The sequence below is a fragment of the Morus notabilis genome, unplaced genomic scaffold (genome assembly GCF_000414095.1).
Source record: "Morus notabilis unplaced genomic scaffold, ASM41409v2 Scaffold388, whole genome shotgun sequence".
NCBI lineage: Eukaryota > Viridiplantae > Streptophyta > Magnoliopsida > Rosales > Moraceae > Morus > Morus notabilis.
In genome coordinates this window covers 491,964-509,275 of record NW_010362833.1, presented here as the reverse complement: position 1 = coordinate 509,275, position 17,312 = coordinate 491,964, and the positions used below count along the sequence as shown (strand labels likewise).

The following is a 17,312-nucleotide window of genomic DNA, read 5'->3' as shown; positions in this document are numbered from 1 at the left end:
TCTAATTACTTCTTTATCCTTGAGTACCATTGATTCTCTAATGGACAGTGATTCATAAAACACATTCATGAATCGGAGCTCCTACTGATCCAAGTACCGAATCAACCCTCAAGAGAATTATTTATCTACTTCTTTCTTAAGAAGGAATGGATTCCATCTCATGTAATAACATTCCCGGCTACCTACTTCATCATGTCTCCAAAATACAAGGAATAAGATTCAGGATCTCAGAATCCGTACCGAGTAAATCAAAAGACACAAATCCATAAATAGGAGTTTGTTAAGAACTCAGGATTAAGATCATTCTATATATGACCATCGGTAGACTCAATTAGAATTTCTATACTTAACGGAATTATTAGAAATTCATATCGTGTCTGTGTCCTTGTTCCACATAATCTCATTATGCGAAATACACTCATTCAATATCTCGCCATATTAACAGTGCGGATAACACCGTTCCATTCTAAATGGGAATGACATGTATTAATAATGTTTTAATTAAAGATTCCAAACTTTAATTAAATTCATTATGAACATTGCTTTTTGATTATTATCCTTAAACATTATCCTCTCATATATAACACTTATATACAATGTTTAAGGTTACATAAATAATCATGGAATTTTTATTGATATTCATAAAATATTCATAAATATATGCACATAAAATAATGAATAAACTCCTTTATTAAATAAATAATAAATATCCTATTACATTTCATGCTTCTAGGACACCATTCCCAACAGGTGGGTCACGGTGCACGATGGATTTGAGTCGCCGAGGCTGAAGAGGGATGAGGTGCAATGGATCGGTGAGGTGATGACAGCTGGGCTCGCCGGATGGAGAAGAGGAGAAAAAGAAGGAGCCTCGTGTTAGAAATTAGAAAGTGGAAAAAATAGAAATTAGAAAGAAAGAAAGTCAGAGAGAGAGAGAGATGGGTGGGGGGGTGGGGGTTTGCAATGGATCGGTGAGACGATGATAGTTGGGCTCGCCGGATGGAGAAGAGGAGAAGAAGAAGAAGGAGCCTCGTGTTAGAAATTAGAAAGTGGAGAAAATAGAAATTAGAAAGAAAGAAAGTCAGAGAGAGAGAGATGATGGGGGGAGAGGATTTTCTTTGTTTTTTCTTATTATTTTTTATATTTTCAAAGGGTATAAGCGTAATTGCACTTTTAATGCTCTATAAATAAGTGACACGTGTAATTTCTGTCACTCATTGTAACAGAAGGAAAAAACTTGTTAACGGAATAAAATTCAGGAGAAGCAGATGTTACATTTTAAAATTTAGAAAATAAAGTGTTACAAGAGTCATAGTTCATGGGAAATTTTTAAAATTAATTCCTAATTAATTATTGGTGGCCAGGATATATTCTCTTTGACCATTTTTTCTTTATTTTCATTGTTATCATTATTATTATTATATTATTATTATTTGTATTATTGTTATTATTATTATTATTGTTGTTGTTGTTCAAGTATTGGTCAAGTTTCAGAGTAATCATATAAATAGTGTCGGTGCATATATATACAATATTCATTGTGTGTGTGTATATATATTTACTCAATATTCTTTGTTTTTGGAAATGGAGCCTGATGATCACATGTGCCCAACTGAAAGGAGTCGGTCGATCAATAGATTTATTAATGAATTACAAAACATTAATAAGCACTTTTAATTACTACAGTTTAGAGTCAAGAAAAGTAGCAGTGTTATTGTTGGCCCATACAAAGAATTTGCCACTAGGCAGTTGGTGAGGCGGAAGCAAGGCCAGCCTAGCCCCGGTCTCGGCGGCATCATCCGCAGTGTGCGTGCCCTTGCCGTGAGTCATGGCTGTTTGAGTGAAGCCGGGGCAGTAGCAGTTGACACTCAACCCTAATCCAGCGTACCGCTTTGCCAAAACCCTACTGTACGCACTTAGCGCCAATTTTGATACCGCGTAGTCTGTCCACATTTCTGGCCACCCTCGGCTCTCCCACACTCCGTTCTTCACGTCATTGAGAAATGAGTTAACCACACCCTCGATCTGCTCCTCGGACAGATCCTTGCTCGCCAAAATTGCTTTTATGCTAGGGTTTCTCATCTTCTATAATCACAGCACCATCGTAATTTGTCCAAACATTAATTTGTTAGCATTTAGCATTATGACACACACATATGTATTTTTTATATATAATGTCATGTTAAATATACGATCAAGAGTATTAATGTACAATGGTTTAAAATTTGTAATACAATTCATGACATGAACTTAAAAGCAAACTTAATTAATCTCTTTTTATATATATAATATGTTTTTTTTTTTTTGGCATAAATCATGAAATTTACGGACACACGTGAAAAATTCCCGACTCCCAATTGCATGTGTTCAAGTTATAAATGAAATGTCACTTTTAAAAAGTACAAGCAATTTTAAGATGATCCGAGGTAACAATAAACTCTGTTTTAATTAAAATTGATCTATTGATTATGTTTTAAGTTATATGTAATAGAGTTGATAAAGAACTTACATCTAGAGAGCCAAGTCTAGAGGTAATGTTAAGTAAACGACTTGAGGAAGAAGAACGACGGAAGAAGGGCAAGAGTGATTGTGTGAGTAACTTAGCTCCAAAGAAATTTGTTTTCATCACTCTCTCTGCCTGCTTTACTGAGTTCTCTCCAATTTCGTTGTATGATATACCAGCATTGTTTATCTGCAATAGTATGTGTGTGTGTATGTATGTATATATATATATATATATATATTAACACCATTAACAATTAAAATTTAATTAATTTTTCATTAATCAATAATAATTACTCGAGATTTTTTAAACGATAGTATTTAATATGGCTTACTTTTTAAATGTAATGATAATATATATATTCTCTAGAAGATAACTGCGACAACTACTATATATATAAAATACATATATGAACTTCACATACGTACTAATTAAGCATGCAATTAATAATTTTGAGTATTCCAACAACTCCAGCTCATGATGTAGCGAGAAAAACGCACTAATTTATATAGTTATGTCTATTAGTTCTAATTATCGAGTCAATAAATGGGAAATCTGCATAAAAATACTTTGACGTCAAATTGCCCTAGCTTCCAAATGACTTCTTATGATCATAAATATTATTCTTAATTTTTAAAACACACTCGTGCATGGCGGGTTCATTTTCTAACATTATATATGAGTTGCGTATATATATGTAAATTAAATAAGGGAAAAAAGGGGCTAAGGTATATCCTAATATCTGTTTAGTTTTAAATTCACATGATCGAAATTCATATTAGAGTTAAGAATAAAAAATCAACTTTAGTAGAACTTAATAGTTATATGATAATCCAGAATAATTAATAATAATGAAATTCAAGTCCGACCCCTATGTTAATTAGCTTCCAATCAGTATTAAAAAGTAAAACAATTTCTACAATCATTTTCATATGTACTTTTATTTTCCTCAAAAGAGAAAAAAAAAAAAAAAAAGAAACCATATACATGAACATGTATAGATGTTGATAGAGCAGGTCAAAGGCATACGACAAACAAAGGAATGCAAAGAAAAAGCGATAGCGCTGTCCGAAAAAGGGGGGAAAAGAGAAAAATACTTGTATTATATATATGTATATAGCTACATATATGTAAATATTAAACGCAAGTTACGTACCTTTACACGCCAGTGCATGCATATACATACATACATATACATATGATGTATGTATATGTGTATGTGTATATTATCTACTAAAATGAACAATATATTTTCATTAAAACCAGCAAAAACCGGAACCGGTCAAAATGTTGCACAAACAGCAGTTAAAATATCGTGTGGTCTTGAATTTATCGTACACATATATAATACTACTATATACAATTTAAAAAAAAAAAAAAAAAAAAACCATTTTGAACAAGGAGCTAAAAAATCTTGAGACACAGAGTCATAATAAATATACATAACAAGTAAAGATGATATTATAGAGACTTACAAGAATGTCCAAGGCCGGGAAGTTTTGTGAGAACCAGGAGACAAACGCTTGGATAGAAGCAGGGTCAGAAACATCCAAGCGAAAGAAGTGAACAAAGAGTCCTTGTCTTTTGAGTGATTCAACGGCCTTTGATCCTCTCTCCAAGTCTCTGGCAGTGAGTATTAGGGTTAGTCCAATCTCCGCCAGCCGCTTCACGAGCGCGAAACCGATGCCCTTGTTCGCTCCGGTCACTATGGCCACCGTCTCCTTGGACCACCATCTTCATGTATACGTGTACCATTAAAAATTGAGCATATGATAATTATAAATATAGTTCTAGTATGGTCAATTAATGCACAGAAAATATAGATGTAATTGAAAATTTGTATGAGTGGGAGAGAGAAATTAGTTAGATGAAGTAGTAGTTTATACCTGGTGGGGGATTGGAATGGATCTGAAGAAGGCAAAGAGAGGTGATCATACGGCTCTTTGGAATATTGATCCATTATTGTTTGGACTTTTGATTAAGAGAAGAAAACGGTGCAATTTATATAAGGATGGGAAAGGACAGGGCAATATTTTATTGCCTATCAACATCTTATATATTTAGGACCAGTTTGTGTGTGTTCATACAACTAAACAAGTACAATATTAGGCTTTACTTTATTCCTATATATATATATATAATTTTTTTTTTTTTTTTGATAAAGGCTTTAATAGAATTAAGGCAAGTGTGAAGATGGATCATAATAAGTAAAAGTAGCTCCCGCTTTGTCTCCAATTAACCCATAATAGAATGGGGGAAATGTTTTTTTTCTTCTTTTGAAAAAAGTATAAAGGAGCTGAGGAGCCTCAGTAGAAGGTAGGCCTGCTGGCCAACCCCCTCTGCAATTAAATTATTTTCTTTTATTTCGATAATATGTGACCAATAGTTTATTTTTAAGTACTTTTTATTTTATTTTATTTGGTTTCTACTTTTCAACCATTCAAATTAGTTTTTTATTACATCTGCATCACACAAGATGATGTATAGTCTCTAACCATATATATATGATGTGTGTGTCGTTTTTTAGCCGCCTAATTTGGTCTGCTATGTGGTGAACAGATTATGCAAATTACTGTTCTATATATATGTATATATATATATATGTGTGTGTGTGTGTGTGTGTGTGTGTGTGTGTGTATCTATATGTGCTGATTTTTTCTTTTATTTGGGGAAAATAAATGTGCTGGTTTAAATGATAAACTTACTCTTGGCATCGTATAGAAGTTTGGTTTGAGATCAAATTATTAGTTTTTATTTTCACTGAATTAGTAATTGGAAAATGAAAATTAATATCGGCAGATTTTCTTGACCACATGTACTAATTACTATAGAGTAAAAACTTTCTAACTGATCATCACACACACATTCCCTAGCATTTAGGACAATAAAAGGGTGAAGCTTGACTTGTGTAGTGAAAAGAAAAAGGCACCATTTTAGTAATTAAGTCTGAGCAAATGGCACTAAACTAGAACGAAAAAAAAAAAAAAGCTGTTTTAGGATATAAAGTTAAAGCTATGTATTTTTATTTTTGCAATAATATAATCTTTTGCATGCTTGGAATCCATACAGTGAAGTGGTGGTCTGTCATGCTTAAAAAGCTACACGATCACTATGTTATTGTTATATATTAAACACAAACATAAACTTATTATAAATTAAGGGCAGTGTAATTTACTGATTCGAGTTTTTAATTTGAGTTGAAATGTAACTTTATGTGAGAACTTCTTACTGTAATAAAAAAATTAAATATAACTATTTTTAAGAATTTTTTACTGTAATAAAATTTAAATTATAAATTCAAATCGGTGAAATGAACGGACCTAAAGAACATATGTGAGAACTTCTTACTGTAATAAAAAAATTAAATATAACTATTTTTAAAAAATTTTTACTGTAATAAAATTTAAATTATAAATTCAAATCGGTGAAATGAACGGACCTAAAGAACAACTCAAAGTTTAGATTAGAACACGAGCCACTATTCCATAGCCTAGCTAGTCATTTATATAATCTGTCGCTTTCTGAGTTTCTAGGATGGGGGACCTCAATCTTGCTTTTTTGCCACTTTGTCAAACGTCTATTGAAATTTGGGGGAGAATATTTGAATAATTATTAATTGGCCGCGTGATTAGGTTTAGGTAAATGCTGACCCATAGCCGTCACAAAAGCATTTCTTTAACGTTGTAAATCAAGAGGAGAGAATTTTTTATGAATAATGAATTTTTCTGTCTCCTTTCAAAGAATCTAAAAAGCTAACTTCTTTCATCCCTCTTTTCACTTGTGTTCTGTTTTTTTCTGGCTGAGGAAGAAATAATCTCGTTGATCTTGGTTGATTACTAGACGTGTTACATTTAGGAAAAAAATAATTGCTGTTGTTTTGGAATAAAAAGTAGTATAATTGGTATTTAAGTTGGGTAAAATAGAAGTAGCATGTGCGTCTTTATAAAATAGAAGTAGCATGTGCATATTTATAAATATTCTGCTATATTAAAGTGCAGAATTCCATTTTTTTTTTCCTTCCATGGATGGAACGTGCAGACTTTAATATGTATCCAATCCGAAAGGAATTTATTCCTGGTTAGGAGGAGGAAAAGACTACATTTTCACACGGACTTCTTTAGGAAATATGCATATGTAGAATTCAAAACCAAAATTCGAAACAGTGATTGACCAAAAAAATTAGGAAATGAAGGAAAGACTAGTCAAATTGGGATTTAGGTGGCTGGGTATTTTGATTATTGAAATCGTCAAATGCCAATACATTACCAACTGGAAGAAATCCGTGGCTGTGAAAATGGAATAAAATTGGTCTTAGATTTTGGTTTTATTCCCTTCCAGTCAATTTTGAAGACGAATTTTCTCGACAGCTCATTGTCCAAAATCAAGAACGAAAGTCCCATCGCAACTCCAGTGACTGGGATTTTCTAGAGAAAATCATGAAGAAACAAATTGCCCAAGGTCCTCTGGAGGAAAAACAGAACCTAAGAAAATGCACAGGAAAGAAAATTTTAACATGTTTCATGTTATAGAATCATTAAGGGCATTCTTTTTTGTGTTTTCATGGCTCTGGTTGCATCTTCTCGCATTCTTCTCGAATCGACTGAAAGAGAACCGAAGAGAGATATCGTTCACCAAAGCTTGGAAAGACCACCTGCAAGCCATTGAAATTCTCAGATGAATTGACATGAAGGGAAGTTTGGAAATTAATTCTTTAGTTGCTGCATGCTTTGCATGTAACACGTTACTGATCAGTCAACAAGGAGGGAAAAAATGTCTAAAAATGGTTTAGTGGAAGGATTTGGGATAAGAAAAGACTATTGAATTGTTGTAGGGAGGAAATTGGGAAGGAAAGAAATGAAAATCCATGGGGGTATTAGTTGCCACCATTTTTTTCCGTTCTAACTTTTGAAAGAAAAGAAGATAAAAGGTTACACACAGCTCATGAGGTATGACCGTATGAAATGACTCATTTCCATTTTCATACTCAAAACAAAACCATTTCGAAAAATACTACCAAACGGCCTATGTTTCCATCAATTACCTCATTCAATCATTATGTACAAGGATATAACAGTAAATTTTGCTCCAAGAAAACATAGGATTAACATTATAAATGCCCTTAAACTATGTACCCTAGTTCAACATCCTCCTTGAAGTTTGAAAAAGGTTCATTGGACCCCCCAAACTATGTACCCTAATTCAAAATGATGATGTGACACTACTTTTAATTTTATAAATGCCCACTGAATTATTGATTTTTAGTAACCTGACCTATAAATTATGGATTTTGTGTCAACTTGCCCCCAAAATTTTAAGAATAAGAGCAAGTTGACAAAAAATAAAAGTTTAGGGGGCATTTATGAACTTATATTAATTTAGGGAGTGTTCTGAACCACTTTACATACTTCAGGGAGAAACGAACTCTCTTTTAAAATTTGAGTGGCATGTTGAAGTAGGTTACATAGTTAGGAAGCAATTATGAAATTAATCTTAAAATACACTAGTAAAAAACAATTTCTTTCCTCTTTTTCCATCCCTCTCACCATATATATGGTGCAACACAATTTCCTGGAGGGGGTTATCTTAGGAACAAAAAAACTACTGTTTCCTGTACTAAGCGGAGGACAATAAGGCAGAAGCTACGTTAGCAAGTATGTTCCAATGGTGTCATTCCAACCAACCAAAAAAGGAAAGAAAAAGGCAAAGGCCGAGGAAACATTAAAGAAGCAGGTCCGTTTCACCTTAGCCGGTCTCTCTCACGGGTCAGCTTTTGGTTGGTGGCTTTGTTCACATGTCCTTTTGATAACTGGTTAGTGCACATGTTTTTCCTATAAAAATAAGAATTTGTTCACGTGGTGGCCACGATCAGTTTTTACTTTTTACTTTGAGAAAATTATTGCATTCATTGAGCCTAGAGCTGGAAGAAGTGATATATATCTCCTGCCAGTGAAACTAGTGGTGTCAAATGGGCCAGGCCGTCTATGGACGGCCTGACTCAGTCCGTAACAGTGCCGGATTCGGTACGACCTGGTACAATACTGTTACACGCTGTGTCGGCCCGGCACGTTTGATGGGCTAGGGCTGGGCTTCGGCTTCTCAGCCCGCGGCTCAAGCCCGTGAAGGCCCGCGGCCCGGCCCAAGCCCAATTTGGCCCAAGCCCGGATTCAGCCCTTGTTCAGCCCGGCCCAGACCCGCGAAAAAGCCCTCCAGCCCTTTCTGATTGTGACCGTTGGGCCCTTCGCGGGCCCAACGGTCACAATCCGAAAAAAACCCCAAAAATCCCCTATAATGTTGAAGGCTCCAATAATTCAAACAATATTGCAGGAACAGTCAGATGCGCCCAAGAAAGTTCTCAACTGACGTGAGACATAGGTGGAATTCCACTTATTTAATGTTGAAGGCTGTACTCCAGTATTCACAGCTCATCACAACATATGTAAACAATAAGAACGATCAACTTTTAATTTTCGATATAGATTGTCAGATTGGTCAATATTTTTTTAAATTTCTAGAAGTTTTTTACAATGCTTTTAAATTACTTTCTAGAGTTTATTATCCTACTACACATTTAATTTCACATCAATTATTTAATATTTCAGAAACATTTTCTTATTATAGGGATACAATACTTTTTGAAAACATAGTTAAGGTAATGGAAACTAAATTTAAAAGTTATTGATCAGGTTGTCCTATGTTATATGCATTAACAACCATTTTAGATCCTAGGTGCGGAGTAAATGAGACTGAATCTTTGATGACTGTTACATCAGAAAATTTAGGTATTGATATGCAACTAACTATTACTGACGCTAGGAAAATGTTAGAAAATGTATTTAGTTTGTATGAAGCAAAATACAGCACAGATCGAAAAGAACATGGAACTTCGACGTCAACTAGTAGTTCGGGGCCTAAAGGCTCGTCGTGGAGTTTCTTGAAGAAGAAAGAGAAAACGGCTGGATCGTTATCAACACAAACATCTACCGAACTGGTAAAATATTTTGAAGCAAATTTTGTAATCGATGACGACAAACTGGACATCTTACAGTGGTGGAAGAGCAAGACCGATCGTTTTCCAACACTGTCCGTAATAGCTCGTGACATTCTGACAACTCCAGTGTCAACGGTAGCATCGGAGCAAGCATTTAGTGCAAGCAACCGAATTCTTGACGAGAAGAGAATCATAATGCATCCAAATATCTTGGAGGGGCTAATATGCATTAAAGACTGGGAAGATGCTAGAAGACGAAAATAACAATACACGGATGATCCAATGCAATATTATTTTTCTAACTTAGAAATAACAGAATCTTCTAGAAGCACTTAGGTTTTGTAATTTACTATTCCTAGAATACTGCACTCTTTTTTCCTTCACTAAGGTTCCCACAGGTTTTACTTGGCAAGATTTTTAACGAAGCAGTCATTTATGTGTACTTATTCGTATTATCTCAATTCAATAAAATCACATATCATAGGGACATATGATATATTTTCTTTTTTTTTTAATTAAATTTTAGAAAAAAAAATTTACAAGGGCCAAGACCAGCCCGTGAAGGGCCTGGGCCCAGGCCCGATCCTGGCCCTTATAGACTAGGGTAGCAGGCTTAAGATTTTCTCCTCATGCCGTGCCAGGCACGGCCTAGGCTCGCCACAGGCCTAGGGTCGGACGTGTCGTGCCGGTCCGGCACGGCACGTTTGACAACTCTAAGTGAAACGTTATCTACCCTCAAAAACGTCAATTTCCTCTATTTTTTGCTTTTCCAATCATGAGCTAAAAAGCAAAGTGTAAATCCCTCATGATCGATTTGGATGGCATAGATGAAAATGACATACCGCGATAAGCTTCCCAGCATTCTCTGGTCTCTTTCCAACCTTGATTGCAGCGGCAGCTGCTGCCCCAGAAGATATTCCAACCTGATATTGATTGAAGTGTAACCATTAGAGAACATCAAAATATAAACACACAACACCAGAGAAGCACAGACATAATTTCTTGACAAGGGGCAGAATCAAGCAGCTAAAATTAATAAAGAAAAGAGTACATTTGAACATTCTAGTAAGAAATATACTTAAAGCCCTCCAATACTTTAAGCTGGTTTAAAGGCCTTTCAACAATCCAAGCTGGGGATGGCTACTTGTCTTTCTCAGTGGTACCGCTTTTTTTCCCCCCTCTTTCCTTACTAAAATGTCATCTCTGAGTAAATAAAGCATAATACTTGGAGATTGTTTTCACTTCAGTTTCCCTACTATCGCTGAAATTAATAAAGAAAAGAAGAATAATGTGGGACGGTTAACAGGGTTAATAGATTTCAAGGAAGAAAGCAGAGCTAATGGCTTTCCAGCTGGGTTAAGGACCTTTCCAGTATTCCAAGCTGGGACGGGTGTTTCCTATTTACCAGTCTTTCTCATAGGTCCTTTTTTTTTTTCTCTCGTGATTAAGATGTTATTTCTGAGCAAATGAAGCATAATACTTTTGTTTTCACTTCAGTTCCTTCAACGTAGTCATAATGTACAACAATGCTTTGTAACTTCAAATTTCACAGTATGAACAGCAGATATGTAATTCCGATTCCAAATTTTGCCTTTAATTGAATGGAGAGTTAACAAAAACAATGAAATACGAAAGGGACAAACCAACAAGCCTTCCTGTAGTGCCAATTGCTTCGCAGTTTCAACAGCTTCCTCACTGGATATCTGCCAATTGCCAAATTCAGAATCTGTGAGAACTGGTACGTCGTATAGAATAATAGACATAATTAATCAGAAAATGATTATGATACATCCTAGGGAAGCCAACAAAGTAGTTGGCGTCGTCACACTACCTTGGTTAAATTAGCCATGATACAGGGGATTTGAAACTTTGGTTGAAGAATATGAAAAAGAAAGAAACAAAACTAACAAATAAAAGAAAGTGATGTATATTTGAAAAAAGAAAAGCAAAACATTAGACCTCGATGACTTCATCAACAATATCTTGGTCTAAATTCCTTGGTATAAATCCAGCTCCAATCCCTTGAATCTTGTGAGGACCTGCATATTAATAAAAAGTCGAGAAAAGCAAATGATTAAAACTTTAAAACAACGATGCAAGCTTGTGTTTAAACTGAATTGCTAGAAGGTTACCGCTATGACTTACCAGGCTTTCCACCTGATAATATGTTACTCTCTGTAGGTTCTATACCAATAACCTGAAACAGAGTGTGTCAAATGGATGCCCAAAAATAGAAATGAAAAATAAAATGATGAATTGTTCCTTTCTAAATTCTTTGCCACCCAGCAAGGAAATTAGTATGCGCCAGTAGTATCTAAAGCGGATTTCATCCTAGACAAAGGAACTTATAAGGCTATCAAGTTCACGATGTACAGCTTGTTGGTACGCCCATGAAAATGGAAACAATCCAGAAGTGGTTTTGCAATAGTTAAAGAGAGAAACTTACCTTTATGTTAGGGTTTTGCTCTTTGAGGAACCGACCAGCCCCAGAAATGGTTCCTCCAGTTCCAATTCCTCCAATAAATATATCCACCTTCCCTCTTGTATCTTCCCAGATCTCTGGACCAGTTGTCTCATAGTGTATCTGCATAATGAATGCACATAAAACAAACACATTGGAAATTAGAAATCAAAATGTTGCACCACGCAACTAAAAAGAAGATCTTACTTTTTTTCGTAAACCTCATTGGAAGATAATAATCTAACCATTTTCTGGAATGTTAGAACTTGAAGAAGAGATTTCATAGAAGAGGTTAACAGGTAAGCTGTCTGGAAAGGATCTAATAAAAAATATGCTGATTACGTTTGAACTAGTTTCTATCTCTTTCCAAAGATCAAGTTTATATTTACACTTTATGTTGTTCTTAAATCTCTCTAGCAAAGTACTTTAGTCAGTTTCTTTCCAATTCGTTATAAAACTACAGACAACATAGCAAATAAATTTAAATCGTCATTGGCGTATTGATCTAAGTGTATGTTGTTCTTCCTGCTGTAGAATGAAAATTTGAGAAGCAATCTAAAATCATAAAACAGGACATGTACAATATTGTTAGAGGAGACTTGAGCCAATTGTTCTGTCATTGTGACTGTGTAGCACAAATAAACCAACTGAAGGGAGCACAAACCTTGGGATTCGCAGGATTGTCAAATTGTTGAAGCATATAGGCATTGGGTGTGCTATTCAATATTTCTTCAGCTTTCTGAACTGCTCCTTTCATGCCCTTGGCTGAATCAGTCAAAACAAGGTCAGCGCCAAATGCTTTTAGAAGAACTCTTCTTTCCAGACTCATTGAAGCAGGCATTGTTAGTATGAGCTTATATCCTTTTGAGGCAGCAATAAAAGCGAGACCAATGCCAGTGTTTCCACTTGTGGGTTCCACAAGAACGCTCTAAAAGAGAATGAAATGAAGAAATTATGTTAGAACAAATCAGAAAGCTAGCCAAAGCAATATTCACAAGAACCAAAGCTGATAAATAATTCAGTGATTTTCTTCGGTCACCATTCTTTTTTTTTTAATCTATTTATAGAGGGGTAAAACAATAAAAGTGGATGGGAAAAACAACAGAATCGAGTCTCCACTCGACTAATACTAAAATCATCTGAAAAGATTCACTTTTAAGCAATTCTAACTATTCTAAAGGCTCTTGCGGGAAAACATCACACAATTGGTTAAGGGAACTGTTTAGCACTAGGCTGCATAAAACTTTCAATTTCGTTTTGAAGTGGCCAAATGCAAGATACTTGATAGTTTTATCGGTCTAATTCAAGAGCATATCACACATTTCTCATTTTCCATACACGAGCAGACAGCTATAACCCCACTTGTTACCTTTCCAGGTGTTATAAGTCCTTTTTGCTCAGCATCATTTATCATACTAAGCCCTATCCTGTAGACAACATAAAAAAGAATATGTTAATTTTATAGAAACATCATTTACAACTTTTTATGTCTAGATGATAAAAGTGACCTGTGATTGTGAACAACTCTGTACTGAGCGTAGACCAGGATACATTTGAAAATTATACAAGAAATTGAATTTTTCTGGACTATAGAAGTTCTTATATCTCATCCCCAACATTGGCATATGATGCTTCCTCACCTGTCCTTAACGCTGCAACATGGCTCCATAATCTCAAGCTTGGCAGCAATGTTTGCCACGGATCCCTTTACTATATTATTCAGGTAAACCATCGGAGTTTTCCCGATAAGCTGCAGCATCAAAAGCAACCAATGGAGATGAATCAACAACAAAGAGAATTCATAATCCAGTGGGCAAAATGAATAGAGTTCTGTAGAAACAAGAAGCTCTCATACTTACACCTATTATTCACAAGACTTTACATTTTACTTTTCAATTTCAGAATTTTTCAGGGTGAAATAGAAAATAGATTAGTCCACTCCTGTGTACAGATCAAGATTATCATAGGCTTGTTCATCAAGCAGCAATTTACTGGTTTGGAAACTATGAGGCGCATCATGTATTTTGAAAAGAAAAAAAAAAAAAAATATATATATATATATATATATATACACACACACACACACACATATATATATATATATATAAGAAGAATTTAAATTTCCAACTTAACAACCAAATGCAAATTGCAAAGTAAGAACCAAAATAGTTTCTTATAGCATCCGAGAAACTCATCAAAGCGGGAGTTGACTATGTCCATGATAGCATTACCAAAATTTTGTGCCCTTAATATTTATCTGATTTTTTTTTCTTTTTTGATTTGGCCAAGAAAGCAGCCAATCTCTGAATTATATTCATGAAAATGGAATTTTTTCTATTATTTCGATCAATTAGAAACAGAAACTAGAAAATGGACAATCTTCTTTATTTAAACATATTAACAATTTAGCATAGTAGTTAATTTTGAAATAACAAAAGATTAGACATTTGTGGGGAAAACCTATCACATCCCATAGATAATTTCTAAATAAAAAAAAAAGAGCTTACGTAAATAAATACTAATGACTAGACTTAAGGCGAAATCTTTACCAAACTAATGGCAATTTCTAGAAACAACCGAACAATAACAACAATTATCAGTAAATTAAATCAATTTCCTGAGCTGAAAAACACGTTAATCAACATTCAACAGGAAGAATCACGATAAGTCCTACAAAAAGACAAAAACAGAGAAAGAGATGAATGAGCGTACCTGAGTAACATCTTCAGCAATGTTGAGACCTTCGACCTCGGTTTGTGGCTCCGTGGAAACGGCTTTGCAGACGACGGAGCGACCGGAGACGAGCTTGAGCTTCGCAGACCTAGTCGTCTTCTTCGCCGAAGCCACAGACAGAGAGTTCAGACTCAAAGAGTAGCATTGGTTCGGAACCAAGGAAGAAGAGATTGAGCAGAGCTTGGATTTGGTGCTTCCAAGAGACGATGTCAACGGATTGGTCACAGAAGATGAACCCATTTTGTCGGAGAGAACCCGCTTTTCTCTTCTTCTCTGCAAATGAAATGAAAGAAAGGAAAGCGCAGAAAAATTCCCAAATAGTGGAAACGACCCGTACGGTTCTAATTGTCCAGTTCGTTAGATATTTACTCAGTTTTGGCTGTCATGATCTTTTTGTCGATCCTGTAATTGACTGGCTAATAACGATCTGCCGTCTGTTCAGTGTTGACGCTTACAGTCTCGGATAAAGTTGACTTCAGTGAAGCGTTGAGAATATTTTTATTTTTCAATTTTTTTCTTTTATTTTTTGAAAGTTCTTTTATTTAATTTTGGCCATTCATTCAGTGGCATATGTATCTAATTAATCATAGCTAGCCTTCAGCAAAATAAATAAATAAATAATCACAGCTAGCTGCCGTTATATCAAATTTAAAAATAAAAAATTAATCATAGCTGCCACGTTTGCTTTATACACACAGACATATATATATATATATGCATTCTTTTTTTTTAAAGGAATATTTTTTTGGAATATTTTGAAATAAATATTTATTACATTATTAATTTTGCTTGTGCAACGGAAAGAAACTGTTTTTTTAAGGTAGAAAGAAACATTGTTGTTTCAGCCAAACACACAAAATGTTCGTGTCATTTATCAATAATTTATGGTTAAAAATATGTTACGAAAGACATAGTTTCACATAAAACTGAGAATTATATTTATATCTATCTGTCTGTCTCTATATAATCATAATTTGTGTAATTTAGTAATTACTCCTTAATCACTGCTGAGTCTTTTTATGATGCCAAAATGATTTGGCTAGAAGCACACAATGACACAAAATCCATGGCACGTCTAGAGCTGACCACCAATTTTGTGGGAATAACGTACTTTTCTTTCCAAAACGTTACTTAAGATTTCTTTGGAAAATTCGTCTACATTCAATGTACCATCCATGTTGGCTAACTCGATACAAGTATAACACGTTTCTTCTCTTAGACAATTGAGGCTCCATCTTGTCTATTTTGTAGAAAATAAAGTTATCCAGATCCTTCCAATAATGAAACAAAACGTTGAAGAACGGAAATGCTAGCATTGATTTTCTGCCCTTTTTTTTTTTTTTTGTCACTTCCTGAAAATTATTTTTGGACATTTTTGTCCTTTCCAACGTTGTTTATAAACATTTACTACCATTTGGAATAGGATTACTTTTATAAATGTCTTTTAAAGTATGTATTTTATTTTAAAACGCTCCATAATTTTTTAAAATATGTCAAAATACATTCTAATTTTAAAATAGGTCAAAATACCTTCTAATAGCTTATAAGGAATTCAAGTAACATTTGGGTAAAACGGGGAAATTTCAGCTAAGAAGCAGAGGAAGTATTTCAAACACAATAATTCTTTGAGTGATTTTGACTCCGGATCCGATTCCGAGTACCATCGCCGCACACGGCTTGAGTGGAAAGCATCACATCTGTGAACGCAGAGCCTCGTCGTCACAGAGAAGTGATCAAGAGACTTATCGTTGGTGCCCTTGAAGATCCCCCTCTCTCAGCCAAATCTCCGTCACATACCCCTTTAAGCAGTTTCCCACACCCCTTCCTACCCCCAGCCTAGAGCTGGGAGTCCCCTCCTCCCCCAACCCATGTCTCAACAATACGGCTTTTGAATTGATTATTTCCTCTTGTTTTTGGTCTGATTTATTTGTATTACTTAATTCTTGGTAGTGTTTTGGTCTTGTTGAATTTGATTAGAAGAACGGAATAAATACATTTTTCTTGAGTTTTTTCCTTATGTTTTGCTCGGTGAGAATGTGTCTATTTATGGCTTTGAAGATCTCATGAGCTAAAAAAGAAATGGTTATGGAAAGTGGGATTCGTTTGATTGCACAGAGAAAGAAACAAAGCTCGGGGTTTTCTCTATTTTTCTTGATTTGTGTTGTTTTATAATTTGATTTCATTTGTTTTCTGTCTGAATGGTAGTAGAAGAGCTAAAAATAGATTTGGATCTGTTTGGTTACAATTTCTCTTTCTTTCTTTCTTTCTTTTTTTTTGGTTTGATTTGTTTAGTTATATTTAATCATTTTTTCAAAATTAATTAGATATTAATATCTTTAGTTAATCTTTAATGACGTGCCAGGAGTATTTTAAACTGTTTTCTATACATTAAAGAATGTTTTGACCTATTTTAAAAAATCACGAGCATTTAAAATATATATATATATATACTTCGGAGGTGTTTATGAAATTAATCATTTGAAATAATGCTTTGCAGTAAAATTCATCGAAAAAGAATCTTTTAATCACATAACACTTGCAGAATGCAAATATAAATTAACTCGCTAACATTCAAATGCACATTCATAGGAACACTTTTGTCAAAAGTTTAGATTGGAAATGATAGC

At 34.5% G+C, this 17,312-nt stretch overlaps 2 protein-coding genes across 3 annotated transcripts; both read right to left on the bottom strand.

Moving 5' to 3' along the window:
- Positions 1–1,605: 1,605 nt before the first annotated feature.
- On the bottom strand, positions 1,606–4,595 carry LOC21403286 ((+)-neomenthol dehydrogenase). Of its 2 annotated transcripts, XM_010103068.2 has the most exons (4): positions 4,390–4,595; positions 3,979–4,237; positions 2,510–2,692; positions 1,606–2,085 (listed from the first exon to the last, which is right to left on the bottom strand). In XM_010103068.2, the coding sequence occupies exons 1-4, from the start codon at positions 4,461–4,463 to the stop codon at positions 1,681–1,683; spliced, it is 921 nt and encodes a 306-aa protein (XP_010101370.1). In that variant the 5' UTR covers positions 4,464–4,595; the 3' UTR covers positions 1,606–1,680. The 2 variants fall into 2 exon arrangements, with proteins under 2 accessions (XP_010101370.1, XP_024024656.1); XM_024168888.1 differs by lacking the exon at positions 2,510–2,692.
- A 2,115-nt stretch (positions 4,596–6,710) lies between these two features.
- Positions 6,711–15,084, bottom strand: LOC21403285 (cysteine synthase). The gene is made up of 10 exons (XM_024168887.1): positions 14,665–15,084; positions 13,593–13,702; positions 13,322–13,379; positions 12,617–12,880; positions 11,938–12,075; positions 11,637–11,688; positions 11,451–11,530; positions 11,135–11,194; positions 10,334–10,414; positions 6,711–7,154 (listed from the first exon to the last, which is right to left on the bottom strand). Exons 1-10 carry the CDS (start codon positions 14,923–14,925, stop codon positions 7,062–7,064), a joined length of 1,197 nt encoding a protein of 398 aa, XP_024024655.1. The 5' UTR covers positions 14,926–15,084; the 3' UTR covers positions 6,711–7,061.
- Positions 15,085–17,312: the final 2,228 nt, after the last annotated feature.

What these genes read in the sequence shown, in the direction of transcription:
- LOC21403286 (XM_010103068.2), bottom strand. Translation starts at nt 4,463, where the DNA reads ATGGATCAATATTCCAAAGAGCCGTATGATCACCTCTCTTTGCCTTCT. An exon ending in CCATTCCAATCCCCCACCAG is followed by an intron (nt 4,238 to 4,389) that starts GTATAAACTACT and finishes GTATACATGAAG; the next exon opens with ATGGTGGTCCAAGGAGACGG. An exon ending in CTAGACTTGGCTCTCTAGAT is followed by an intron (nt 2,086 to 2,509) that starts GTAAGTTCTTTA and finishes CTGTGATTATAG; the next exon opens with AAGATGAGAAACCCTAGCAT.
- LOC21403285 (XM_024168887.1), bottom strand. Translation starts at nt 14,925, where the DNA reads ATGGGTTCATCTTCTGTGACCAATCCGTTGACATCGTCTCTTGGAAGC. An exon ending in TTGCTGAAGATGTTACTCAG is followed by an intron (nt 13,703 to 14,664) that starts GTACGCTCATTC and finishes TTGATGCTGCAG; the next exon opens with CTTATCGGGAAAACTCCGAT. An exon ending in CACTACAGGAAGGCTTGTTG is followed by an intron (nt 10,415 to 11,134) that starts GTTTGTCCCTTT and finishes AATCAATATCAG; the next exon opens with GTTGGAATATCTTCTGGGGC.